Source organism: Rhinopithecus roxellana, chromosome 19 (assembly GCF_007565055.1).
Source record: "Rhinopithecus roxellana isolate Shanxi Qingling chromosome 19, ASM756505v1, whole genome shotgun sequence".
Taxonomy (NCBI): domain Eukaryota; kingdom Metazoa; phylum Chordata; class Mammalia; order Primates; family Cercopithecidae; genus Rhinopithecus; species Rhinopithecus roxellana.
Window position 1 is genome coordinate 38604122 of NC_044567.1, and position 27492 is coordinate 38631613.

General features: G+C 54.8%; 1 protein-coding gene across 1 annotated transcript in view; it reads right to left on the bottom strand.

The window, feature by feature from the left end:
• The window catches only part of TBCD (tubulin folding cofactor D), a 220329-nt gene that overhangs the window by 167779 nt on the left and 25058 nt on the right, over nt 1-27492 (bottom strand). Inside the window, exons 7-10 of the mRNA XM_010354383.2 lie at nt 25680-25812; nt 8651-8696; nt 5815-5947; nt 1138-1274 (exon numbers count right to left, since the gene is read on the bottom strand). Of these exons, the coding sequence (XP_010352685.1) occupies nt 1138-1274; nt 5815-5947; nt 8651-8696; nt 25680-25812 (449 nt within the window). The remainder of the gene's footprint in view (nt 1-1137; nt 1275-5814; nt 5948-8650; nt 8697-25679; nt 25813-27492) is intronic.

A 27492-nucleotide genomic window follows, 5' to 3' on the forward strand; every position in this document is an offset into this window, starting at 1 on the left:
GGGTCAGGTCACATGGTGAGGGCCCTGCAAGCCCCAGCAGGGGTGAAGCCTCAGCCCGAGGGCACCAAGCAGCCCTGGGAAGACCTGGAAGGAGAAGCTCGCTAAGTGACCACAGGGGAGGGTGGAGGGACAGTCTGGAGCCAGCACAGCAGCTGGAATGCAGGCAGAGGGGACTGCCTGCAGGGGGTGGGAGACAGGAACAAGCCTGGGGCAGGTGGTGGACATGGGGAAAGGGCAGACCCAGGACCCCGCCCGGGACTTGGAGCCACCCAGCACAGATGCGGGCGCCTACCACGCAACCAGGGAGGGCTCTGAGAAGCAAAGGTCAAGGGAAGGGCCAGAGTGCATGCTGGCTCGGGCCTGGCAACGGCGCCGCAGGCGCCCTGATGGTCACGGTTGAGGTGGGGTGCAGATGACTCTGGGCAGAAACCTGCCCTGGAGGGAGCGGAGGGGATGTGAGCAGAGGCCGGCACAGCGCAGGCAGCGTGGCCCCGCCCACCCATCAGGAAGCTGGGAGACACTGGGAGGATGGGGGCCTCACAGGGAGGGGACATGAGGAGGCCCTGCCTGGGTCCAGGGAAGACCTCATCCAAACCACAGCAGGAGGGCAGGACAGTGTGTGGACAGGAGCCAGTCCCAGGATGGCTGCCGTGAGGGGCTCCGTTGACAGCTCTAACTGTCTCTGTGCAGCAGGAGACCCCACAGGAGGAGAAGAGGGCAGTGGATGGAGACCCCTGCAAGGTGTAATGTGGTTTAAGGGAGTTTGAAACGGCTCCTGAGGTAAGGAACTGAGCAGGGTTTAGGGGCCAAGGAGCCAGAGACCTGAGCCCCAGGGACCCCAACTCAATTTCCTGGGAGAACTGTTTCCTGAGGACATGCCCAGCTGCCCAGGTCAGGAAGGTAGGGAGGCGGTGGGAAAAAGGGCTTCTATGGCACACAGGAAGAGACTGTCCACAGGCAGGGACAGGCCTGGGTTCAGGAGCCAGAGGACGGGCAGTGACCGTGCACTTGGCGAAGAGGACGGGTGGCCAGACAGTGCTGGCACCAGGAAGGGAAGAAGGAAGTGTGGTCCTGGAGTGGAGGGGAATTGGCCCGATGATGCCCAAGAGCAGAGGCCGCCGCTTAGACCCCACACACCTATCACGCTCTCCACACCCTCTGGGACGTCGTCATCTTCGTCGGCATCCTCGGTCGGGATGAGCGGCTTCTGCTCGCTCTGGCCCTCAGCGAGAAACTGTAGATTTGCAGCCAAGGATCGGCAGCCACGCTGATACCTGTGCCAACAAAGCATCCTCAGATCAGCTTTGCAGCTCACAGCATCCTGAAGACTGAAATCAGTCATTTACTGTCACTCTGAATCTTAAAGGATGCCTGTGAAAATTCCACACACTTTGCAGAGACCGGATAAGAAGGGGAAACCCGGAGGCACCGCCCGCCATCAGCACAAACTGCCAGGAAGACCCTGGTGTGAGCCACAACGCACGCCCCGATTCCACAGCATCCTCAGCTGGTGTCCAGTTTTGCTTATGGAAAGTCAGGAGAGAAGGCATGATGATGGGCACACAGACGACAGGACCAGCACCTTCCCCAGGGAAGCACCCGGCCTCCGGGACCCTCTGCTTCCTGAGCAGCCACCACTGCCACCGCCCAGGCCACGCATGGCCCCTTCATCACCAGGAGCTGCGTCTCACCCGTCACCAGTTCCTACAGATCCTGCCTCCCGAACGCCCCTCAAAAGGCAGCAACGTGTAGCCCTCTTCACACCCACGTGGGGCACCTGCATCGTCATCCCCGAAGGGGCCCACGGCACAGGCCCCGGGACCTGGCTCCTGGTCAGGCCTGCTCTACACCTGCTTGCTGTGTGAGCCTGCACAGCTCCTGAGCCACTCCACACCTCCACTTCCCCCGCCATAAAATGGGAACGCAGTCCCACACAGAGAGCTGTGTGAGGAGCAGTGAGAGCATGTGCTTGGAGTGCAGCCCAGCCCCGCACTGAGCAAGGGCCCCTCGAACACGACAGCTCCTGCCAAGGGTGAGCGCAGGGCAGGCAGCCTGGCTGTGGGTCCTGCTTACCGGGCCTCATGCAGAAAAGGTGTCCAGTGAGCGTTCAGGGCAGCTGCTGTGGCTATAGCCTGAGACAGCCTCACAGAGGACAAACAACTTGGGCTTCGGAGGCAGAACCAGAACTCACACACTGATGTTGACACCATCAACCTGCCTCAAATGACTCATCCTAGCTCTAGCTCTCTGGCACTCAGTTTCCAAGTCTAGGAAACAAGGAGCGTGGGGGTTTCCAAGATGGCCTCACGACCCCCGCCTCCTGGCGTTCCTCTCACACGGGATGTGGCATGGGCCCAATGATTCCCTCCCAAAGAATAGAAAACGCAGAGTCTGGTGAGAATTGCCACCTTCCAAACAGCCATGGTTTCCACCCACCTCTCAGCCTCCAACGAAGTCAGCTGCCAAGCTGTGCGCTGCCCTGCAGAGGGGCCCATGTGGTAAGGACTTCAAAGGGGTCCCCGCCAACAGCCCACAAGGCGCCGGGTCCCAACAGAACCCATGAGGAGCATGGAAGCAGAACCGCCCGACGCAGGCCTTAAAATGGCAGTGGCCAGGCTGGCACCTTCACGAAGCCTCAGGAGAGACCCTGGCTGGGGACCTCCACACCCTGGCTGGATGTGGCTGGGGACCACATCCAGATTCCAGACTCACTGAAGCCGTGAGGAAAATGTGCACCGTTCAAGCTGCTAAATTTAGGGGTGCGCTGTTATGTAGGGTAACTAGTATGAAGAGAGTATCATCAGCCATCATAAGATTGTGGCGGCAGGCCGGGCGCAGTGGCTCACGCCTGTAATCCCAGCACTTTGGGAGGCCGAGGCCGGCGGATCACGAGGTCAGGAGATCGAGACCATCCTGGCTAACACAGTGAAACCCCATCTCTACTAAAAATACACAAAATCAGCTGGGCGTGGTGGCGGGCGCCTGTAGTCCCAGCTACTCGGGAGGCTGAGGCAGGAGAATGGCGTGAACCCGGAAGGCAGAGCTTGCAGTGATCCGAGATCGCGCCACTATACTCCAGCCTGGGTGACAGAGCGAGACTCTGTCTCAAAAAAAAAAAAAAAGACTGTGGCGGAGACCATCAGGCACCCAGCAAGACGCCTAATGCCTTACGAGCAGGCACAGCCCGGCCCCCACTCTCCCCTAATGCTCCACAGGCACACCCTGGCCCCCACTCTCCTCATGGAAGCGCGCAGCTCAGCCACCTCACAAAGATCAGACAGCACCACAAAGACAATGACCTCAGCTGCTTCCCTACGTGCCCTCCTGACCTCAACAATGGTGAGACTCGGACAGAAGGTGTAAAGCCACTGTTGGCCAGCAGGTGATGGCAACCAAGGTAGGGCAACAATCCCCAGCGAGGGGAAGCTGCAGGTGCACCACCTCCACCTCCTCCCCGCAGGGGTACTTTCTAAACTGTACCAGGGAAACGGCCTAGGGAACAGCAGTCTCACTGGGTGGAGGGCTCATATTTGGGGGAGAGGAGAGGAGAAGAGAGCTGCTGAGAAAGGGCCCCAAAACTCTGCCCCAAAATTCCCATGGATCCCTGGGCACCCCAAGATGAGGAAGCACCAGGCGAGACTCAGACACACCTGTCAGAGAATAGCTGGGAGGCCGAGTGCTGCAGAGAACTTGGAGACTGTGCGACCCTCAGAGGGCCCAGCAGGACGGGAGGGAAAGCCGTGACTTCCACCGAAGACCCTGAGGCTACACACTTAACGCAAGGACCCTGCTGTGGAGGAAAGACCAGCCCCTGGAGGAAAAGAGCCGAGACAGACCCACCCGAACAAAGCCTCAAGCCAAGGCTGGGCAGAAGAGTGAGACGAACCAGGAATCTAACAGCCCCCAGAGCGTAAGTCCATCCTCTTTAACAGAAGGTAACCAAGAAAAGAATGGTGCTAAAAGAGACAATGAAAGTCCAACCAAGGAGATAAAAATGGAAAAAAGTTAGAAATACATACGAAAAAGGAAACGTACAGGAAGATGGAAGAGAAAAATAAACACAAGAAGGGGGACTAAAACCCAACCACGTTAGAATTACGTGAAATGTATGTGGCAACACGTACATCATCATCGGGAGAACTAGGAATTCTGGATTATTTTCCCTATCAACACTTCAGTGCTTGTGATGCTTAACTTTACATGTCAAGCTGACTGGGCCATGGGGCGCCCCGCTGTTTCATCACCTGCTTCCAGTGCTTATGTGAAGGGCTCTGGACGAGCAAAGCATGTGAATCTGTAAACAAAGTCAGGCAGGGAACCCTGCCGAATGCAGGGGGCCTCGTTCAGCCAGCGGAAGGCCCCAGCAGAACAAAAGGCCGGCCCTCCCTGACGATGAGGGAAGCCCTCCTGCCTGGCGATCTCTCAACTGGCCTTGTTCTGTCTTCAGACTAAAACCAATCAGCTCTTCCTGGGTCTCCACCCTGAGGTCTTTGGCCAAGAACCACCATGAGCTCTCCTGGTCTCCAGCTCACAGCCTCGCCGATGCACACGTCCTACGCGCTGCTTCTCCGGAAAACTATGCCGGGTACAGCACTGAACATTCCCCACAGCAGCAGAGAAACCAGCCACAAACACTGCAGCAAGAAAGGCGGCTGCACTTTCTCCAACAGTCTCTGAAAGGGAGCCTGTCGGCCGGGCGCAATGGCTCAAGCCTGCAATCCCAGCACTTTGGGAGGCCGAGATGGGCGGATCACAAGGTCAGGAGATCGAGACCATCCTGGCTAACATGGTAAAACCCCGTCTCTACTAAAAAATACAAAAACCTAGCTGGGCGAGGTGGCGGGCGCCTGTAGTCCCAGCTACTCCAGAGGCTGAGGCAGGAGAATGGCGTGAACCCGGGAGGCGGAGCTTGCAGTGAGCTGAGATCCGGCCACTGCACTCCAGCCTGGGCGACAGAGCCAGACTCCGTCTCAAAATAAAAAACAAAAAAAAGGGGAGCCTGTCACTCAGACTCATCACGGATCAGATGCAGCTTTCCCCACAGCGCATCCACACCAGGGAGGCCGCACCGCCTCTGAGCGACGCGACGCGCACACGCTGCCACATCAGGGAGGCCGCGCCGACTCCGAGCCACACAGTGCACACGCCGCCCTCCTGTCATGCCAGCTGCAGTTCCTCCAACTGGGTGATGCAGTCAGAAAATAACCAAAACAAAACCATTCCTCTCAAAATCAGAAACACTTCTGGGATTAAAGAAATGAATGAGGCCGGGCGCGGTGGCTCAAGCCTGTAATCCCAGCACTTTGGGAGGCTGAGACGGGCGGATCACGAGGTCAGGAGATCAAGACCATCCGGGCTAACATGGTGAAACCCCGTCTCTACTAAAAATACAAAAAACTAGCCGGGTGAGGTGGCGCCGCCTATATTCCCAGCTACTCGGGAGGCTGAGGCAGGAGAATGGCGTGAACCCGGGAGGCGGAGCTTGCAGTGAGCTGAGATCCAACCACTGCACTCCAGCCTGGACGACAGAGCCAGACTCCGTCTCAAAAAAAAAAAAAAAAAAAAAGAAATGAATGAAAGCAGAAAACACTTGTTAACTAACGCGCCTTCTCTGCCATCACCACTGGACCCAAAAGCCACAGCACCAGCCAGACAGTGCCCCCGACTGTGTCCAGAACCACGGCACCTGCCTCCCCACCCCACAGCAGGGCAACTGCTTCCCCACAGCACCTGCCCCAACAGCACCTGCACCCCCGTCAATGGCACCTGCCCCCCACAGCACCCCTCCCCAGGCGCCGCCCTCACGGTGCCTACCTCCATGCCGCCACCTTCGGCTTCAGGAAGGTCAGCCCCAGTCGCTGCACAAGCTTCACCCCCAGCTTCCGCAGCAGGGTCTGGTTGCTCTCGGGGAGTTTGCAGTCATCGAGGCACCTGAGGACGGTGGCAGCTGCAAACAAGAGCTGGACTCAGCGTGGGGAGGGCTGCAGGCATCTTCTGACTGCACCACCTGTGTCCTTGAAGCCAAAAGCTGGCTCCACAGGGGCCTCGAGGCAGGAGACATCATCAAGACCCCTATCATCCCAAATTGTGAACCCAGAGCTACTAGAGTTGAACCTACTCAACTTCCTTGCTGTGAAGCAACAGCGGTGGAGGTCAGGAGAGCAGGAGCCAACCTGAAGGGGGGCAGCACACACAAAGGCCCAACCAGCCACGGGCACACTGCAGCCACGGAGAACACGCAGGCCGCGGGCACACTGCGGCTGGGGAGAACACACAGGCCACGGGGCACACTGAGGCAAACCCACAGGCCACAGCGCACACTTCGGCTGGGGAGAACACACAGGTTCCTGTGACTTGCTCTGTTTTTCAGGGGGAATCACTCGGTGTCATGCAGCAATGACAACAGCAGGACAGGAGGCTGAGCCAAGGGGAGGCTCAAGGCATCGCTGGGCACAGCACGACAGGGAGAGCCTGCGAGCAGGAGACGCGCCCGGGGGGCTGTGGGGGCAAGCTGAGGCCAGGAGGACAGCATTCCCGGGACAGTCAAAGGCTGGGGTGGACGTGCATGGCGGCTTCAGAGATGGGCTGGAGGTGAAATGGACAAGACTGCAACCAGCTGACAAGGGAGAGGAGAAAAGAAGAGACGCTGAAGACACAGCTGAGAGTTAGGTGAGGTGATGGAAGACAAGGAGATGGAGGAAGGGGCAGTGGGGCGGGGACAGGGCAGGGGGATGGGGGCTGGAGCTGCAGGACCCTGCGGGAAGCTCTGCCTTGAGGCTGGGAAATGACAGAAAGTGAACGTTCACCAGTTTTAGGTGGGCGCCATGACCTCGGGCAGAGGTACTGTTTAACTCATAATGCTTGCCTATAAAACCAGGTCAGCTATAAGAGCATCTGAGTAACTTCTCAGAAGGCTCCAACAGTGGGCAGGACGAGCGTGGGTGACAAGCACGACAGCCCAAGAGGGAGCAGGTCTGTGTTCATGTCACCAAGGACGCTCCTCCCGCCGACAGGGTCTGGCAACTGCTGCTCGTGTTTTCAGGTGTGGTGAGGACAAACAGCCCCACCTTCCAGAGACGTATATGGAAGCACACGGGCGAGATGGCACTGTGTGTCCCTCCTGTGCGGTACAGGGATTAAACGGGCCGCACATGAGAACTCACACACTCCTGAGAGAGACACGGGGCGTACGCACCACTCTCCCTTCTTTATACATGTTTCAAATTTTCCACAATGAAAAACTTTGAAAAAAAGAAAGTTATTCAAATTTGATTTTCAGATAGCTTCTAAAACACAAAGGCTCTAAGAAGTTTCTTTTTCCAGATGGTAAACCTCTGCATGGAGAGAAACACTGCCCTTATTTTCAGAAATTGAGGTTCAATCTAAAATTAAGAGAATTGGGCCAGACATGGTAGCTCATACCTTTAAGCCCAGCACTTTGGGAGGCCAAGGTAGGGCAGATCGCTTGAGCCCAGGAGGTCAAGACCAGCCTGGACAACACAGCAAGACCCCACTGCTACAAAAAATACAAAAATTAGTCGGGCATGGTAAAGCTCGCCTGTAGTCCCAGCCACTCAGGAGGCTGAGGTGGGAGGATGGCTTCAGCACAGGAGGTCGAGGCTGCAGCGAGCTGTGTCATGACACGGTACTCCAGCCTGCGAGACACAGTAAGACCCAGTCTCAAAAAGAATACATTAAGAGAATTAGGAAGAAGGCAAAAGAGGTGGGCTGTGGCTATCAGAGGAACATGGCTGCTACTGCCCCAAAAAGCCAGGTCCAACCTCAGATCATAACAGGCTTTGCCCAGACCTCACTCACAGGGAGGGAGCAGCAATCCCTCTTTTGAAAAGACTAGGAAAGTGACAAAAAGTCCAGTTATGACGCCTATAATCCCAGCACTTTGGGAGGCCGAGGCAGGCAGATCATGAGGTCAGGAGTTCAAGACCAGCTTGGCCAACATGGTGAAACGCCATCTCTATTAAAAATACAAAAATTAGGCTGCGCACAGTGGCTCGTGTCTGTAATCCCAGCACTTTGGGAGGCCGAGGTGGGCGGATCACAAGGTCAGGAGATGGAGACCATCCTGGCTAACACGGTAAAACAATGTCTCTACTAAAAATGCAAAAAATTAGCGGGGTGTGGTGGTGGGCATCTATAGTCCCAGCTACTCAGGAGGCTGAGGATGAATGACGTGAACCCGGGAGGCGGAGCTTGCAGTGAGCCAAGATAGTGCCACTGCACTCCAGCCTGGGCGACAGAGCAAACTCTGTCTCAAAAAAAAGAAAAAAAATACAAAAATTAGCTGGGCATGGTGGTGGGCGCCTATAATCCCAGCTACTCGGGAGGCTGAGGCAGGAGAATTGCTTGAACCCAGGAGGCGGAGGCTGCAGTGAGCCGAGATTGTGCCATTGCACTCCAGCCTGGGCAACAGAGAGAGACTCAGTCTCAAAAAAAAAAAAAAAAAAAAAAAAAAAAAAAAAAAAAAAAGTCCAGTTACGTTTAAAACCCACAACAAAAGAATGATAGATAGTGTCCGAACATAGCAACGTACAGTTCCTATACCTATGAAGAAAACGTGAAGGAGAGGCTCCTGATTGTATATGAGCAAACTCACATCACAAAGATACCTTCTCTTAAAAATAAACCTTACCATAGGGCAAGCAGTCTTCACGTTTTCCATGTTTAAATATTTGCGCCTAAAAAAAAAAAAAGGTCTTTCAATGTTACAATACAATTACAAGTTTAAAACAAACACAAATTGTGAAAACAATTCATCACATCTTTCAGAATTTTTATTCTAAACACTCACCACCTAATAATAAAGAAAACACTTTCTGTACGTAATAATTGTAAGAGACTAGTGAAATCATCTCCCAAAAGTTCATCTGAAAATAGGGATGCAATGATAAGTCCAGTCCCCTCTTGGAGGCTGCAGCCTCTCTACCCCTCCCTCATTGTGACATCACAAAATGTGTTCAGGTTTAAGTTCAAGGCACTCGTAGCCTGGAAAAAGAAGACATCTCAGTAGGTTCTTACAAAGTATCTGTGTATAAATAAAGACACAAAGGATTAAAGTTACAGGCCAAATCACCTCTCACAAAGGCTTCCATCTGCATTCACGCTTCACCAACAAATGGGAAGGGTGACCGATTCAGCCCGTGTCGTACACACACACCTGGCTGCCGGGTCCCCACGATGCACACACACGGACGTCATCACCTGGACTCCATCAGACCAAACAGGAATATCAGATTTTCTCTCAAACACTGGCTCTAGCCCTCCTGAATTCTCAACCTGAGGTTTTCCCTTCTGCTTTAAAGTCTGGAGGACAAAAGCGATGATTCACATAAATATCCAAGCCCTGTAACCAACGAACCCTAGAGCTGAGCCCTTCTAAGAAAAAGTGAGTGAACTTCCTTTCCTTCAGAACACAGAGTCTCACAGTCAAGGTGAGAGCTGCATCTGTCTCAGACCATCTGCACCACACACCGCGCCACCCCTGCCTGGGTCCTCGCCGTCGCCCACCACGTGGCAAAACAAAGAAGCAGGTGCCGCCCATCAGGGCTGCTCAGCCAAGGTGAAGGGGCTTTCGCTAAACACTGGCGTCTTTTACTTGGTTATGAACCCTGTAAACTGCCTGATCTCTTACTTAAGTGCAGAATAGAAACATCTTCTTAAAAGGAGAGGGGACTTAGGCTCTCTCCACGGAGCCTGCTGGGGGCTCTCCTAAGCGCTGACCGGAGAAGCAGCGAAGCCACACAGACCACCCGTCACACCTGTGGAGCAGATTCCACACCTATGAGCAAAACGGAAAGGAGACAGCCAGGAAGACCACTAGTCACACCTGCGGAGCAGGGCAGGGGCTCTGCGTTCCCTTTCCTCTGTCTATAAAACGGGGCAGTGGCAGCACCCACCTCACTGAGCCACTCAGAATAACACGTTCACCAAGGCGGTCAGAGACTTAGCCCCTCTCTTGTTAGGGAAACAGATAGTAACACGTTCCCTACCGAGTGAATGGAGATGATCCTTGTTTGCCCAAAATGAGTTCTCATTTCACTTTAAGAACGCTTCCCTACCTTTAGCTTGTGTGAAATACAAAATTGAAAGTTAAATCATTTCACACCAATCCAGATGTATCCAACTTAATATGTGTTTTAACCCTAAGTCATCGGTTTACACAGCAAACACTTGCTGAGCAGAAACTGTAGGGCACAGGCGAGCTCCCCCCAACGGGATGCAGGGTTTGGGGGCAGTCGCAGGGCACAGCACACACTCAAATTCCCTAGGAGGTGGGCGGACGGCCTGAGGCTCACCTAATGTGCAACAAGAAGCCCAACCACGCCTGGGGGATAAGAAGACAAGAAACTTCACAGGGAAGCTGTCCTAGCGGCCAGCTGGCCAGATCGGCGGGGAACAGAGTTTGCCAGATGGACAATCAAGGGTCCCTCACCCCCAACCTTGATAGGCTTCCAACTGCCGCAACCAACAGAGGCAGGCAGGAGCAATGCCAGTGACCTCCAATCCCAGGTCAGAAGCCCGGCACCCTCTTTCAGGCTCTCTCCAGACACCGCCCCTCGAGACACTCCCTCCGGGAAGCCGACTGCCACGCAGCAAGAGCCAGCTTCAGTCGAGGGCCTCCGCCGCACCCAGCCCTTCCAGGCACCTGCCATGTGGTCTTCTCGGCAGAGGCCCAGGCATCGAAGGGCAGTAACAAACCACCCCCTGCACCCCACCCTGTGAGGCCACAGAGTCGGTCCACGCAAGAGTGCAGCTGTCACTGACGCCACCAGCTGTGGGGTTCGTTGTTCCACAACAATAAACCTGGGAGCAGCTGAAATCTCATCCTGTAGGCAAAGGGCACCCCCGCATCACCTGCAGCCGTGGCCATGTGACCAGACTCCAACGGCAGCGGGATGGAGAACGTGGGGATGAACGATGAAGGCTAAACAACGAAGACCGCTACAGAGGCTGCTGGAAAACCCCAGCGGGAAAGGCCAGAACCCAAACCAGAAGAGCAGCTGTGCAGCGATGCAGGACGAAGATCTGGGAAATAACTAACCGCCCTCAGCAACAGGCTACCATGTCCCCCGGTCTCCCTAAAACAACAGGCGAGCGTGCCCCCCGGTCTCTCTCGGCAACAGGCGAGCGTGTCCCCCGGTCTCTCTCGGCAACAGGCTAGCGTGTACCCCGGTCTGTCTCGGCAACAGGTTAGCGTGTCCCCCTGTCTGTCTCGGCAGCAGGCTAATGTGTCCCCTGGTCTCTCTCAACAACAGGCTAGCATGTCACCTGATCTCTGTCAGCAACAGGTTAACATGTCGCCCAGTCTCTCGGCAATGGGCAAACATGTCCCCCGGTCTCCCTCAACAACAGGCTAGCGTGTCCCCCAGTGTCTCTCAACAATGGGCTAGCATGTCCCCCAGTCTCTCTCGGCAACAGGCTAAAGTGCCCCCTGGTCTCTCTCAACAACAGGCTAACGTGTCGCCCAGTCTCTCTCAACAATAGGCTACCATGTTCTCCGGTGTCTCTCAACAACGGGCTAGCGGGTCCCCCGGTCTCTCTCGGCAACGGGCTAAAACGTCCCCCGTCTCACTCGGCAACGGGCTAAGACGTCGTCTGGTCTCTCTCACTAAATAAAAAGAATCCAAGATACTGTTAAATTCCTAGAGTGCCCTCACACCTCACACATGAACATTCTTTTTTTTTTTTTTTTTTTTTTTGAGACGGAGTCTCGCTCTGTCACCCGGGCTGGAGTGCAGTGGCTGGATCTCAGCTCACTGCAAGCTCCGCCTCCCGGGTTTACGCCATTCTCCTGCCTCAGCCTCTGGAGTAGCTGGGACTACAGGCGCCCGCCACCTCGCCCGGCTAGTTTTTTGTTTTTTTTTTTTTTTGAGACGGAGTCTTGCTCTGTCGCCCGGGCTGGAGCGCAGTGGCCGGATCTCAGCTCACTGCAAGCTCCGCCTCCTGGGTTTACGCCATTCTCCTGCCTCAGCCTCCTGAGTAGCTGGGACTACAGGTGCCGCCACCGCGCCCGGCTAGTTTTTTGTATTTTTTAGTAGAGACGGGGTTTCACCGTGTTAGCCAGGATGGTCTCGATCTCCTGACCTCGTGATCCGCCCGTCTCGGCCTCCCAAGGTGCTAGGATGACAGGCTTGAGTCACCGCGCCCGGCCATGAACATTCTTTAGTTACTAAGTTCCTGCGAAGTGTAGTACAACATTCTCAACAGCCGACTAAGATACAAGCGGTGATGAGTTCTCGTGAAAGCAAGCAGCTCTCGTGAAAGCAAGCAGCATCTCTTGTAACTAGCTTGGACGCCCCACACCTGGAAAGGCCCAGCCCAGCTTCCGCTGTCCCCAGCCACACACGGGAGACAGCACCAAGGCCAGGGCCAGCCACCATCTGCAGTAAGGGAGAAACCAGCACCCCGTAAGCACCCCCTACGTTTACAGGTCAAAGGTTATCTTTCTCCTCACACTTCTCTCTACCCTGGGAACAGTTTCCAGCTGAATTGCACAGGCAGCCTCCTAGGCATTCAGCACACACGGAGAAAAGCCCCAAAAGTTACCCACTTTCCCAGGCAGGGGCTCAGGAGGGCAAAGGGACAACAGGGAAGAAGCGAGTCAATGAAGACGGGGCTTTGTTTCCACTTATCTCACTTAAAAGTGGGGCTGTCTTCGCCTGAGAAAGTGCGCAGTGGCCAGTGCTCAGTGTGGCGGCGGGACGGGGAACCTGTCAGCAGGAGGACGCGGCCAGAGAGAGAGCATTCTAGTCATCAATGGTCTTTGAGGGCTCATAAGCTAGGCCATAAAACGGGGGCACAGCCCGCTTTCATGGAAGTATAATGGGAACCAACTTAAAACCACCTGCTGAAAAGCATACACTAGACAGAGGCAATTACACCAGGCATTAGAGAAAACCACCACTGCACAGTAGAGGAGGAATGACCGCCAGGTCTGTTTTTGTCGTTCTAGAAACCAGCACAGCACAAGGTGCAAACAAAAGGAGTTTCTCAGCAATCATCCTAACCCGCCCCACCTTTCCATGGCTACCCACCCAAGCTGGCTTCTCTGCAACGTGCAAGCCAGCTTCCCCTCCCCGGGGCATGTTCTCCAAGCCCAGTAAATCACAGGCTGTTGAGCTACTCGGGAGTAAGCTCGCCCGCTGCCAAGCAGGAGATGCTGGTTTGAGGCTCCCTTAAGGCACCGCCAAATCTAGGCCAAGAAAAGCAGCTCCACCCGAGGGAGGCCCTGGGAGAAGGGCCCCACACCACAGCAGTTCAGGTTTGGCTCTCGCTGGTAACACAGGCTTCTGAGAAGCTGTGAGGGCCGGCCGGCACCAAGGCAGATGGCCGAGACCACGCTAGCTCCACACCAGCAGGTCACCCTGTGGCCCCACGTAACCATGCCGACTCCGCAGATGAGGAGGGCGAGGCTGCTCCCCTTTCTGCCATCCGGAGTCCTGCTCCCACACCAAGAAATAGTATCTTGGGAAACAACCAACCGCATCCGTGCCCCCACAGGCTCAGCACACGGAGGGCAGCCATGTTCAAAGCCACTTTTGGGCACGCCACACCGAGGGGCCATAGGACAGACACGGAAGAGGATCTTCAACACCAAAACAACCCTTTCCAGGCTGGAATCCCTTGAGAGCACAGCCCCAGGTCCGTGCCTGTGCTGCAGTGAGCCCACCAGGGCCAGGCCCTTCCTGGAGGGCAGTGAAACCCATGCTGGCCTGCACCTTGCAGCACGTAGAAGGCTTCACGGAGGAACTCTGGTACGCTCGAGGCTCCCCTCAGCAGCAGGGCAGGAAAGGAGCCTTCCCACCACACCACTGCTGGAGCCCAGAAAAATCACAACTTCCAGTGCATCTGCTGGCCTGCAAAAACCAAAGCGAGGGACACCTCAAAGAGCCCCCACTACCACCCCAAGAAAGAACAGTGGTTGCCCTAGACGGGAGAGCACTAGGAAACAGGAGAGCTTGTCCTAAAGGTGGGGCCCAGGTGGCGCAGGTGGGGCCAGGCCAGACACTGCCGCCCCCAGGAGCGAGCACAATGCACTCCCCTCAGGACCACCATACATTCAGGCATTGACAAGTGAAAATTTTAATTGCTGAATTAGTAAATGACTGATTAGAATCAGAACCCCAGAGGGAAAAAATATACTGTTTCTGACAAAATATATTTCTGACAAATTATAAAGAATTTTAAGAAAACAAGTATCAAAATGAAAACTAATTTCAGGCAGGTGTGGTGGCTCATGCCTAGCATCCTAGCGCTTTGGGAGGCCGAGGCAGGAGGGCTGTTTGAGCCCAAGAGTTCAAGACCAGCCTGGACAACATGGCGAGACCTCATCTCTACAAAAACTACAAAAATTAGCCGGGCGTGGTGGCGTGCACATGTAATCCCAGCCACTCACGAGGCTGAGGTGGGAGGATGACTTGAGCCTGGGAGGTGCAGGTTGCAGTGAGCTGCAATCGTGCCACTGCCACCAAAACACAAAGGTAATTTCACACAGAAATGCTTCAATGATCGAAATAATCACATCTAGCTTTTATCTTTCAAGAACAAGGTGTTATTTTTCACCTAACCTTGGACTGTAAGGTAAACACTAATCACCTTCGCTCGCAGGTGGGGACCACACAAGGCCCAGCTCCACACCCCAGTACCAACCTGGCAGCCCCTGACCTCGGTCCATGTCCTCATCTATAAACCAAGGCAACACAGCCCTCAAAGAAAGCTTGGAAAACAAGATGATTGTGGTTTCCTGCGTCTGTCATTCACAGGCATCACCCTTCACCGCATTTATCAATCTGTTCATGACAGCGTATCGCACTATAGTCCTACATCGTAGAACATTCTGGCCAATGAGGAACCACATAACGATAGTGGGCCCATAAAATGATTTTACATATGTATGTGTGTGTGTATTTACACGTATATGGGTAGATATACATGTGTGTGCATATATATAATTTTTTTTTTTTTTTTGGAGATGAAGTCTCACTCTGTCGCCTAGGCTGGAGTGCAGTGACACAATCTTGGCTCACTGCAACCTCCGCCTCCCAGGTTCAAGCAATTCTCCTGCCTTGGCTTCCCAAGTCGCTGGGACTACAGGTGCATGCCACCACGCCCAGCTAATTTTTGTATTTTTAGTAGAGATGGGGTTTCCCCATGTTGGCTAGGATGGTCTCGATCTCCTAACTTAGTGATTCACCCACCTTGGCCTCCCAAAGTGCTGGGATTGCAGGCATAAGCCACCGTGCCCAGCTGATAGTGTATTTTTACTGTACCTTTTCTATGCTTAGATGTGCAAACGCCACTGTGTTACAGTTCCCTGCAGTATTCAGCACAGTCAGGTGCTGTACGAGTTTGCAGCCTGGGAGCAGCAGGGCCACACCACACGGCCTGTGTGTGCAGCAGGTCACACCACCTAGCCTGGGAGTGCAGCAGGCCACACCATCTATTTTAAGTGCACGCTATGGTGTTTACACAATGACACTGCCCAACGACGCAGCTCTCAGGACTAACCCCCACTGTTAGGGGACACATGACTATTTCATGACTCACTCAGCATTTTAAAATGCTCTCAGCAGCCCACGTAGTGACCTCACAGCCATAAAAAGCCAGCAGCATTACAGTATTACAGCTTAAACAATCCCCCATCACCGAGCCTTCTGATTGCTATTCTGAGCTCATTCTGCACAGCCCAGCTTTGCATGACAGGGTCCAATGACTGTGCTCACGTTCAGGTGTGTGTGACCACCTCTGGGGTGCGCCCCTCACCCAAAGGCAACAGTTCCCACAGAAGAGAGGAGCAGGGAGCCCACGCACCTCCCAAGGCCAAACAAAAGCTCGCAAAAGCCCTTTATTAATCGTGAACCACCAAACAGAGGTAAGATGCTAGAAAAGAGGTTAATGATCCATGGCCAGGCACAGTGGCTCACGCTTGTAATCCCAGCACTTTGGGAGGCTGAGGCAGGCGGATCATTTGAGGTCAGGAGTTTGAGACCAGCCTGACCAACATGGCAAAACCCCGTCTCTACTAAAAATACAATAAGCTGGGTGTGGTGGCAGCACCTGTGATCCCAGCTACTTGGGAGGCTGAGGCAGGAAAATCGCTTGAACCCCAGAGGCGGAGGTTGCAGTGAGCCAAGATTGTGCCACTGCACTCCAGCCGGGGTGACAAAGCAAGACTCTGTCTCAAAAAAGAAAAAAAAAATTCCCTGTTAAGAATTTCAAACACAGGAAACCTACAAGATCTAAAAGGATTAGAATAAATTTCTAGGGCCTAGCACAGTGGCTCACACCTGTAATTTTAGCACTTTGGGAGCCCAAGGTGGGTGGGTCGCCAGAGGTCAGGAGTCCGAGACCAGCCTGGCCAACATAGTGAAACCCCATCTCCACTAAAAATACAAAAGTAGCCTGGCATAATGGCACGCACCTGTACAAGTCCCAGCTATTCAGGAGGCTGAGGCACGAGAATTGCTTGTACCCAGGAGGCAGAGGTTGCAGTGAGCCAAGATCATGCCACTGCACACCAGCCCAGGTGACAGAGACTCTGTCTCATAAAGAAAAAAAGGAATCAACTTCTAACAGCAGCAAAAATGCAGTCACACACAGCAATCTCCACAACATCAAAAGAAAACCTGTGAACAGGAAAGATGAAGAAAAGGGAAAGGGAAGATTAGCCTTACAGACAGAACCCAATTTTAGAAGTCTAGTCCCTCCCAATATAGTTCTGTTATCATTTACGCTTTTACATAAAATTAACGATTTCTCAATTACCCAAAAAACATCCATCATGCATCTCCCATTTGCCCAACGTACTGATACATAAAAGATGCAAGAGATGGCCAGGCACAGTGGCTCACGCCTGTAATCCCAGCACTTTGGGAGGCCGAGGAGGGCGGATCACGAGGTCAGGAGATCAAGATTATCCTGGCTAACACGGTGAAAACCCATCTCTACTAAAATACAAAAAAATTAGCCGGGCCTGGTGGCGGGCCCTGTAGTCCCAGCTATTTGGGAGAATGAGGCAGGAGAATGACGTGAACCCGGGAGGCGGAGCTTGCCGGGATGGCACCACTGCACTCCAGCCTGGGGGACAGAGCAAGACTCCATCTCAAAAAAAAAGAAAAAAAAAAAGATCCAAGAGACACAGTTCCCACCACAGAAAGCCTGAAAACAAACCAGACAAAATACAATTGTATGTAGCTCCCAAGCCACCAAGCAGCCCACGGGCTCAGCGGCAGCGGGAGAGACCACGAAGAGCAGTGGCTTTGCAGGGACCTGAAGGGGCACTGGCCTGGGCAGCGGGGGGCTAAGGCTCCAGCGTCTCAAGTCAGAGAGGGGCCTGAGCTTCTCTGCAGTGCAGGTGGGGATGGCACAGCTCTGAGCCCAGCAGGAGGAGGAAGCTCCACCAACCAAGAGGCCAGGGGATGTGGCTATCCCTGTGGACCCCGTGTGGAAGAGAAAAAAGGAGACACATAAAGGCAAGGAAGGAAGAACGGGCAGAGACAAGGACAAGGGTGTGCTGATGCCACATCTCCCGAATGGCGCTGCTGACATATGCTGGGGGCAGCAGGGTGCACAGGGGTCCCATGGGCTGGCCACCTGAGCAGCTCTGCCAGAGCATAAACAAAGCGTGAGGACGGAGAGCATGGCTGAGAGCCGCCTGCCGCCTGGGGAGCCCACGGAGGCCGGCAAGCCAAGCAAAGACACCAGGACACACGGCGGGGATGGGGAGCCCCAGGCGTGGGCCACAGCCTGAGCCCTACTGTTTCTGAGGCCAAGATGAGCCCACCCTTCACCCAGGCCACAGGCTTCCGAGGCCACCCTTTACCCAGGCCACAGGATAGCAGGTGTGCTGCCAGCATCAAGGGCACAGAGGCAGCATGGGACGGAGCCTGGCACTCTATGAATAGAAGGCTCACAGCCTCCACCAGCACCTTTACTGCAGCCGACGGCCACAGGAGAGGCAGGAGGGTAGTCGGGGAGCCCAGCGCCTCCAGAGGGAACATTTCACAGAGGGAAATGGCTCCCATTTGGACCAGGTGGCAGAGCGGGGCAGACTCAGGATGACATAAAGCATAGAGCCACGTGCTGGGACGAGGACCCCCAGGACAGGGTGGCGGCACAGCCACGTGAGAACAGATGAGCAATGAACCAGGAAAGGAGACATGTTAGAGCCACATCTACACAGACGGGCGTGAGCGGACAGCGGGAGGAACACGGGAGAGCCCGGTTCCTGGGCCGCATGCAGGGACAGCAGCACAGAAGCTCCTGTTTGTTGCTGGGCTCCCGAGTAAACAGGCCGAGAGCGGAAAGTGATGGTCCAGCGAGTGTGACCTGGGGCTTGCGGGTTCTGAAGCGTCACACGTGTACCCAACAGGTCCACAGGAGGAGGGCTCGAGAGCCAAGGACAGAAATCAGGAGATAAAGGTCAAGGGTGAATCAGAGCTGAGATACCAATAGCCAGGGCCAAAGCCTGAGGGACATCTGCCTTAGAGGGAAGGTGCCTCTAAGGTGACTGCGTGGGCAGTCAGGCATCACGGGCCTGTGAGCAGGGTGAGGGCGGGGCAGGTGAGGGGCAGGGACACCCCATCCTGCACAGAGGCCACAGGCCAGGAAGACTGGGGCATGGGTGAGGGCGGGGCAGGTGAGGGGCAGGGGCACTCCATCCTGCACAGAGGCCACAGGCCAGGATGACTGGGGCACGGGCCACTGAGACCCAGCTCTAGCCCACTCAGCACCAGCCCAGCCTGGCGCACCATCCAGCTCTCTGCCTGTCTGTTCCTCATCTAAGAACTGAGGGGGGTGAGGCTGGTGACCCACCCAGCCCCTTCCCGTCTAGCACATGACCCCGCGCCAGGCTGCCTGTGAGAGCAGGTTGCGCCACCTCGGCAGGGACGGGCCAGGGCTGACAGGAAGAAAGGCGTGCGGCTCACCACGCAGGTTTCTGTAAGACTCACACCACTGTGCCCGCCCCACATAAAATGCTGAGCGATGGGAAAACAAGAGTCAGAGCTGGCTGCTCCAGGTCTTTACTTAACGCCACGAGGAAACTGAACCCGTGTGGCCTGGGGCACCTCGTTTCACCCGAACGCTACAGGAGCAAGATCTCTGGAAAGTACCCACATTCAGACGGCCCCTGCCCTATTTCCTCCATCCAAACTCTTGCCCCAAGAGAGCACTACAACTAAAAAGGACCACGTGGTCATCTTCCTCTGGCCTGAATGGAACGGTAGGGTGCTGTTCTCCAAATCTGAAAAGAAATCACAGCCTAAATGAGAAATGTTTTGGATAATCAGCTGTCTTCTTTCACCTTCAAAGACTGTGACTGTGCTAATTAGCCTCACCCCAACCTCCGTGGTGAGAGGTCTGCTGCTTCCCTCCCAGGTGGGGCGGGCGTTGGTGCTCACCCTTGCCTCGGGTCACAGGAGAGCCGGAGTCAGCAAGGGGCCTCAGCAGAGCTCACGGCGGCTCAAGCCCCGGTCCCGGCCCACGCACTCTGGGCCACAACCACTCCTACTTGGGGACCTGACTGCTTTTATTAACTATAAAAAAGCAGAGTGGCTTCAGCGCCTCTCTTCACAAGTGCCTGGCAGGAGCTAGGGGTGAGCTGACGGTGCCAGTGTTCTCTGGCTTTCTTGGTTTTTAATGCTGTTGTTTGTGACTATTTTATCCTTTAACAAGAGTTGTGCTTTTGTCAATGATAAAAATAAAAAGAAACCGCACTGCGAAGGGGACACTTGAGCCTAACAGCCGATAAGGAGAAGAGCATCCTATTATCACTTCCATTGTCAACAGCCCCGTCTCGCAGTCCGAGTCCCCTGCCCTGCCACCGCCTCCCAGCCATTGTGAGAACACACAGGGAGAAACCCACGCCATACAGTCAACAGTCTTCCAATCAGAGAGTGCACAACCAAGAGAGCACAACTATCAATCAGCAAGCAGAGTCACACCTGCAAATGACAGCCATTTTCCTTTTTGTCAATTTTTTTTTTTTTTTTGAGATGGAGTCTCGCTCTGTCACCCAGGCTGCAGTGCAGTGGCCGGATCTCGGTTCACTGCAAGCTCCGCCTCCCGGGTTTACGCCATTTTCCTGCCTCAGCCTCCCGAGTAGCTAGGACTACAGGCGCCCGCCACCACGCCCAGCTAGTTTTTGTTTTTTTTTTTTTTTGTAATTTTTAGTAGAGACAGGGTTTCACCGTGTTAGCCAGGATGGTCTCGATCTCCTGACCTCGTGATCCGCCCGTCTCGGCCTCCCAAAGTGCTGGGATTACAGGCTTGAGCCACCGCGCCCGGCCGTCAATTTTTTTTTAGATGGAGTCTTGCTCTGTCGCCCAGGCTGGAGGGCAATGGCGCGATCTTGGCTCACTGCAACCTTTGCCTCCCGGGTTCAAGCGATTCTCCCAGCCTCCCAAGTAGCTGGGATTACAGGTGTACACCACCACGCCCAAATAATATCTTATATTTTTAGTAGAGACAGGGTTTTACCACGTTGGCCAGGCTGGTATCAAACTCCTGGCCTCGAGTGATCCACCTGCCTTGGCCTCCCAAAGTGCTGGGATTACAGGCATAAGCCACTGCACCCAGCCCATTTTCCATTTTTAATGTGCTTTTCTCCTTCCTTGAATTTCCTCAATTTGCATTAATCTTAATGCTTAAAGTGGGACTAAAGCAAAGGGTGTTTTTAAAGCTGGAGTGCAGGGGCCTTCCAAGGAAATTACCTTGCCAAACACTAGCTTCCCTCCCACAGAAGTTAAAAACCCTCACTGCAAGGGAACTATGCTTCGAGGGAAATGAAGATCAGATCCTGGTTTCGATGGTACTTGTTGAGAGTTCACCTGTTTCGCCCACAGTAATGAACAGGTGGATGACAATGAAGCCAAGTGCATCAAAGGAAACAGATGAAACCCTAAGCAGAATTCACCTGCAAGTTTCATCATGCACGGCGGGCACCCGGCCTCTGCCTGCAGCTCTGCCAAGCCCATGGTGAAACCTCCCGCCCGCTCAGCACCCAGCACGACTTCCTCCTGCTGGGGCAACCTGGATCAGACCAAACGGACCCTTCAAAGAGAGAGAAGGAAACCACACGCATGGCTCTGGAAAGACTCAAGATTCTCCAGCAGCCGCCCAGGGCTTCAGATGCTCTGGAAGGGACATGCTGGCCCCAGGAGCTGCCAGAAGCCCAGCCCCGCCAGGCATTGCTTCACGGCAGTTTCATTCATTCCCTTCCCAGGGACTTCAGCCAGCTGCGTCAGACAATGACTCACTCTCGCTGAGGGCAAATCTGAATAGTGGTGAGGTGCTGTTGCCAAACTGCCTGGGTGCTCTGCACCAAACAGCAGGGACAGCACACCTCACTCTCTGCCAGCACATGCTGGGGGGTGACATAAGGCTCGGCTTCCTAAGCCTTTGAGAAAACCTTTTTACACCTTGGGAGGAAGGGGCAAAACGAACTTCTCTCCACCTCAGCGTGGAACCTGGAGATGTCGAAATAAAAAGCCCTTCCCCACTCCTGACTGGTTTGATTTTGCTACAGGAATTCCCACCTGTCCCAGCAGCTAGCAGGGGAATGGGGCAGCGAGCTGACCCGCCCACCCACCCTCTGGGTATTCCAAATCCAGGCTGTGCATCGCGCACCTCCCACCTTGGGATGGAAGAACAGAAAACTTGGGAACAATCTAGAGAAAACCAACAAGATCATCAAAAAAAAAAAAAAAAAAGTAAAGCACCAAACCCGCAGACAAAGAAACTGCAGAACTAGACACACATGGCCACATGACCTTCCCAAGCCGAGAAGGACTCGGAGCCCTGTGCCCAGGGAACACCACCAGGATGCACCGTGGAGCCCTCCAAGGCAGCCTGAATGCAGTGGCCCACAGCCCCTCACCAGGAGGCTGCCTCTCCCACAGCCAGCCTGGCCAGGAGCCGGTGTGCCTCACCTGCCTACAAGTCCCTGGGCAGCCACAGCTGGCTCCAGCCCCAAGGCTGGGGTATCCTGCTGACCCAACAACATGGGGTGGGGAGGGGAGAGAAGGGGAGGCTCCCAGGCCAGGCTGACGAGAGCTGCAGGAGACCCCTAGAAGCCTGTCAAGAGTGCAGATTCTTGACTGGGCAAAGGTGGTCTCAGACACTGACTGGACAGAGATCAAATGTGCCTACCCTCCCAAAGCAGTACCCACAATCAGGGCAGGGCTAACAGCCTACCCTGCAGAGCCACCGGAGACAACTGGCGCTGGTCACATCCTGTTAGACCTCCCATGTGCTCTCCTGACCTGAGACATTTTCTCCACAACACTGAGTTTTATTAGGGATTTCATTAAGGTTAAATTTCTAGGGATGAGGAAATTCTAGTTAGAGGACAGAGAAGCCCAGGAAGCCTCCTCAGATCTTGTGAGCCACAGGTTCTTTGGCGGGATCGCCACATGGTTCAGGTGCAGATTATTGTAAAGATATGGCTTTGGCCCCACGGGCTGGTAGGCTGGGTACTTCTTCCCCACCCAGAACGTGATCAGGAAGGCTGTGAAGCTGAAGAGCTGCTTACACGATATTCCAACAGGTGCGGGGGACATATCCACATGGATCCTGACACACGTGTAGGTGCCAACATTGTCAGTTCGCCGGTCCAACCTCAGGCCAGGTGGTCCGAGTCACAGCATGGACCCCTCCCGCTGCAATGGATGGGGTCCAGTGGTCCCAGTCACAGCATGGACCCCCTCCTGCTGTGATGGTTGGGGTCCAGTGGTTTTAGTCACACAGCATGGACCCCACTCCCGCTGCGATGGGTCGGGTCCAGTGGTCCCAGTCACAGCATGGACCCCCTCCCGCTGCGATGGGTCAGACAGCTGCAGCAGTTGCCACACCCCATGCTACCAGCCAGGTAAGGCTCATGGTCTTCCACACGCACGTCAGACTTCTTGGTGGTGGCGGCCCATTCTTCTGGGGTCTTAGGGCCTTGAGAGCACGTCCTTGGTCATGTGGGAGGCTGTCCATGCACCCAGCATCACAGCATGAAGGTGAAGCTACTGGAATCCCAGGAACCCCACGCTGGCCACCGCCATCTTCCCCTTCTTCCCGTTTCCTCAGTGGGACTCAAGGCAAAAAAATGAAGAATCCAACTGCACCTAAACTTTCAAATTAACCATGTGGATCCACCACCTTTACCAGAATTGCCTAAAACATAAATGCACATTCCCTGAGGATCCATGGACCAACATGGGCACATCTGAGACCTGCATCCTCCCTGCCCTACCCCTCTACCCCCGTACCCTCCAAGGCCAGCCTCAGCCTGCCCTGACCTCCACGACAGCAATGAATCCTCTTTAGACATTGAGGACGCTGCCCCAGCGTGGCCAGAACGAGGGGCACCTGGGGACGCAGACGGCACATCTGTACCTGCAAAGCCCAAAAATGCCTAGCACGAGCAGGTCCTCTATTTCATCAGTACGGCAGGTATGCCACCAGAAAAATCTTTTTAAAAAGACTTCGGAAAGATGGAAACATTCCAAATTTTGTTTAAAATTTTATTAAAAACTAGTGCTTTGTACCCAAGGGTACTGAAAGCATTAAGTTGTGTTTGTTTTGTTTTTTCTCCTGGCAGAGTCTTGCTCTGTCGCCCAGGCTGGTGGCATGATCTCGGCTCACTCAATCTCTGCCTCCCAGGTTCAAGCAATTCTCCTGCATCAGCCTCCAGAGTAGCTGGGATTACAAGCCCGCACCACCACGCCCGGCTATTTTTTGTATTTTTAGTAGAGATGGGGTTTCACCATGTTGGCCAGGCTGGTCTCGAACTCCTGACCTCAAGTAATCTGCCTGCCTCAGCCTCCCAAAGTGCTGGGATTATAGGCGTGAGCCACCACACCCAGCCTGAAAGCATTAAGTTGTTAACATGAAAGTTGTTAACAGTATAATTTGTAACAGCAGAAAATACCCATACACTGGCACACGATTAAGCCATAAAGGGAACGATGCACTGACAGCACCTGAACACGGATGAACCTTGGACACGTCAGGCTCAGGGAAGGCCAGACGCAGAAGGCCGTGCAGTGTACGACTCTGGTGAGCTAAGATGTCTGCAACCAGCAAGTCCACAGAGATAGAACATGGATCCACGGCTGCGGGGGCTGGGGAGCGTGAGGGAGGGACTGCTTGGTGCGATCACGGTTTCTTCCAGGGTGATGACAGTATCCTGAAGTGCACAGCTTTATGAATATACTAAGAACTACAAAATTATTTCCTTTAGAAGGATGAATTACTTATGGTATGTGAATTATATCTTAACTTTTGAAAACTGCTGAATCTGTCACATTTATGTGGAGGTTGACGGGAGGCCTGAAGAAAACAGACATCACCTGGGCAGAGCACAGGCTCCGGGAAACACGTCTGCAGTTTTCTCTCACATGTCTGAAACCTTCTCTTCATCTGAAGGGCTGCCCTCCTGAAGACCATGGCAGCATGACCGGGAAGCAGCAGACATTGAGGACACTTCCCAATTCCCCCTCAAGAAATGTACGCCCCCACCCCAGGTTATCACTCCCATGGCCCCCACCCTCCACCCAGCTGACAGCCTCCCGCTCCCCAGCAGAACCTGCCACAGCCAGGATGATGCCGCGGACAGGAGGACTCCGCCGCGGACAGGACAACGCCGCCACAGGACAGGAGGACGCCACCATGAGGTGGCACTCGTCATCTGCCCTAAAATGCACTCCAAAGTGTCCTTCTAGGCGTGGAGGCTCAGGCCTGTAATCCCAGCACTTTGGGAGAATCACAAAAGCAGGAGGATCTCAAGGCAGGAGGATCACTTGAGGCCAGGAGTTCAAGACAACCCTGGCCTACATAGCAAGACCCTGTCTCTATAAAAAATATATTTTAAACAACAAGAACACAGTGCCCTGCTCCTTAGAGGGACCACAGGCTCCACAGCGTGAGACAAGGATGAGAAGTGCTCTCAAAGCCTCACCTGCTGTCAATGAAAGAGAGAGTAAGGTACTGAACCCATTGCGCCAATGGCCACAGCAGGCTGCTGGCTCCCCCTCCAGAAGGCTGACTCGGGAGCTGCAGCCTCCAGAAGGCTGACCCAAAAGAGGCTTCACCCTCTTCTGAGACTTGATCTTTCCTCCTCATTAGCACAAGAAAAGGTAACACAAGAGACAGCCAGAGCGAAAGGGAGGGGAAGGGTTGGCAAAGGGCTGCAGCCAGGGCACCAACCAGACACCTGCAGGCAGAGGCCAGGGTCTGTGTCCAAACAAAGCAGTCAGGAACATCCAACCCAAGCCCAGTGCAAAGGAACAGCATCAAGTTTCAACTCACCCACCTTGTTTTATTAGAGCTCATTCAATCTCTGCACTTTACACAGGAACTAAGCAGGAGACCAGGTGCGGAGAAGCCTACCCCGGGGAGCCCCAGCTGCGTGGCACCACTGCCCTCTGCTGGCGACGGGTGGGGCTCCAGGCCCATCCACCAGCACCAACACAGAAACCAAACCAGCCCGGCCCCTGAGGCAGGACCCACAGCAGTGGGAAAAGGAAACTGCCCCTTAAAACCCTGGCGCGGTTAAATCAATCCCACGGGGTTCCAATGACATCAAGATGGAACCACAGGTAACGTTATTCTGTGGTCCCCATGTAAGGTGTCATTTCCCTGCTATCTCCACAGCCCCTGCGGGCAGCACTTACCAGGGCCTGCAGCATCCCGTCCATGGTGATGACCCCCTGGAGGGTCTGGAAGGAGGAACTGGCCAGGTTGCACAGGCTCCAGTCCAGGAACTCAGCCATCTTGCTCCGCTTGACATCAGGACGTGTGATAAATCTGCCAAAAGGAAATAAAAACACAAGCTGCAGCTCAACCAAGGCCTCAGCACTGAGACCTCACCCACGCCTCACCAGCCCACCCCACACACACCCCCTCCTTACACCCTCCCACCTCAACGCGCCTTACAGCAAGACACCAGCCCTGTACTGAGTCCTGTCCTCCTCCAGCTAGTTCCTCCTCTCTCCAACCCTAGAAACCAAGTCACTGCTCTGACCAGGGCCCTCAGCAGCCGGTTCCCCACCACAACCTCTCAGGTTGCACCCAGGCCTACTGCCCATCCCCTCCCACCTGCCCCCACCATCCCCCCCAGTTTTACCTGTCCCCATTACTGCCAGGGAGCCCCTGCCCACTTCTCAGCCCCTTCCTCCTGCCTGGACCCAACTCTGCATCCCTTAACCTCAGGACATCGTGCCCACGTGCAAGGCTTGGCCCCAAGCCCCTTGGACCTCCCTCCCCCGCACCTGCCATGGGTCGTGTGCACAGGCCTGCTTCCACAGCCAGCCACTCGTGTAGCCCCATGAAAGTCTTCCCAGCTGGACTCGGCCTCATGTTCCAGGGAGTGCTCACACTCCCCACCCCTCTTGCAGCCTGGCCTCAGCAGAGGGCACCCTGAGCACACAGAGCTCCCAAACCAAAAAAAGGAGGACTCAAGTCCTCCTTTTTTTTTTTTTTTGAGATGGAGTCTCGTATTGTCACCCAGGCTGGAGTGCAGTGACATGATCTCGGCTCACTGCAACCTCCGCCTCCTGGGTTCAAGCAATTCTCCTGCCTAGCCTCCCAAGTAGCTGGGACTACAGGCGCCCGCCACCATGCCCAGCTAATTAGCCCGAACCCTCCTTATTTCTTCACCAGCAGTTCACAGACCAGGCCCCCAGCTCTGCCTCCATGATTGAGACTGGCACTGCCACTCAGAGAACACAAGGCTCTTCCCTCCACAGCTGACACTCTGGAAAGAAATGGCAAACAGCTGGGGACTTCCAAAGTGCAAAGAAATGTCACGAAGGAAATGGGGTGAGGGCATGGCCTGGTTAGAGAGAAGACGGGAAGCCAAAGAGCTCAACAAGGGGGGCTAAAAACCTGGTAGGGAAGTGCTGCTGCCCAGGGAAGCTGGAGAGCCAGGGCCCAGGGCAGAAGGGAGCCAAGGGAACTCAAGAAATGCAAAGGCAATGTGGTCGGAAGCAGAGCAGCCAAGTGGGAGAGGTGCTGGGGGCAGGACCAGTACTGGCCAAGCCTGCCCGCCTCCTCTTCAGGCCACGCCGGCAGGTCTGACTGGCATCCTGGCCACATCTTTATGGGTGGGGAGGGAAGGAGACGGCAGTGATGCCAGGAGGGAGGCACGAGGCGCTCCCTCAACAGCGACGGGGCCACTTCCCAGAAGGGACCCTTGGGCGGCCAGGAGGCGGAGGAGTCCACGTGGGGATGCCACACGTGATGCCCACGAGACAGCTATGTGGAGACCCCAGGCAGGGCGAGATGTGGAAGCCGGAGCTGCCAGGTGACGATGCCCACCCTCCCTCCAGCCCCCATCTCATCTCCACTGCAACTTCACCTCTGGCCATCCCACCTTCCCGGCCATCGTTCCAGTGCAACTATCCAATCGGCCCACACGAGAGCTGGCACCACACTTCCAGGATCACAACGCTAACACGCAGGAGACAGCCACGCACATACCATCCT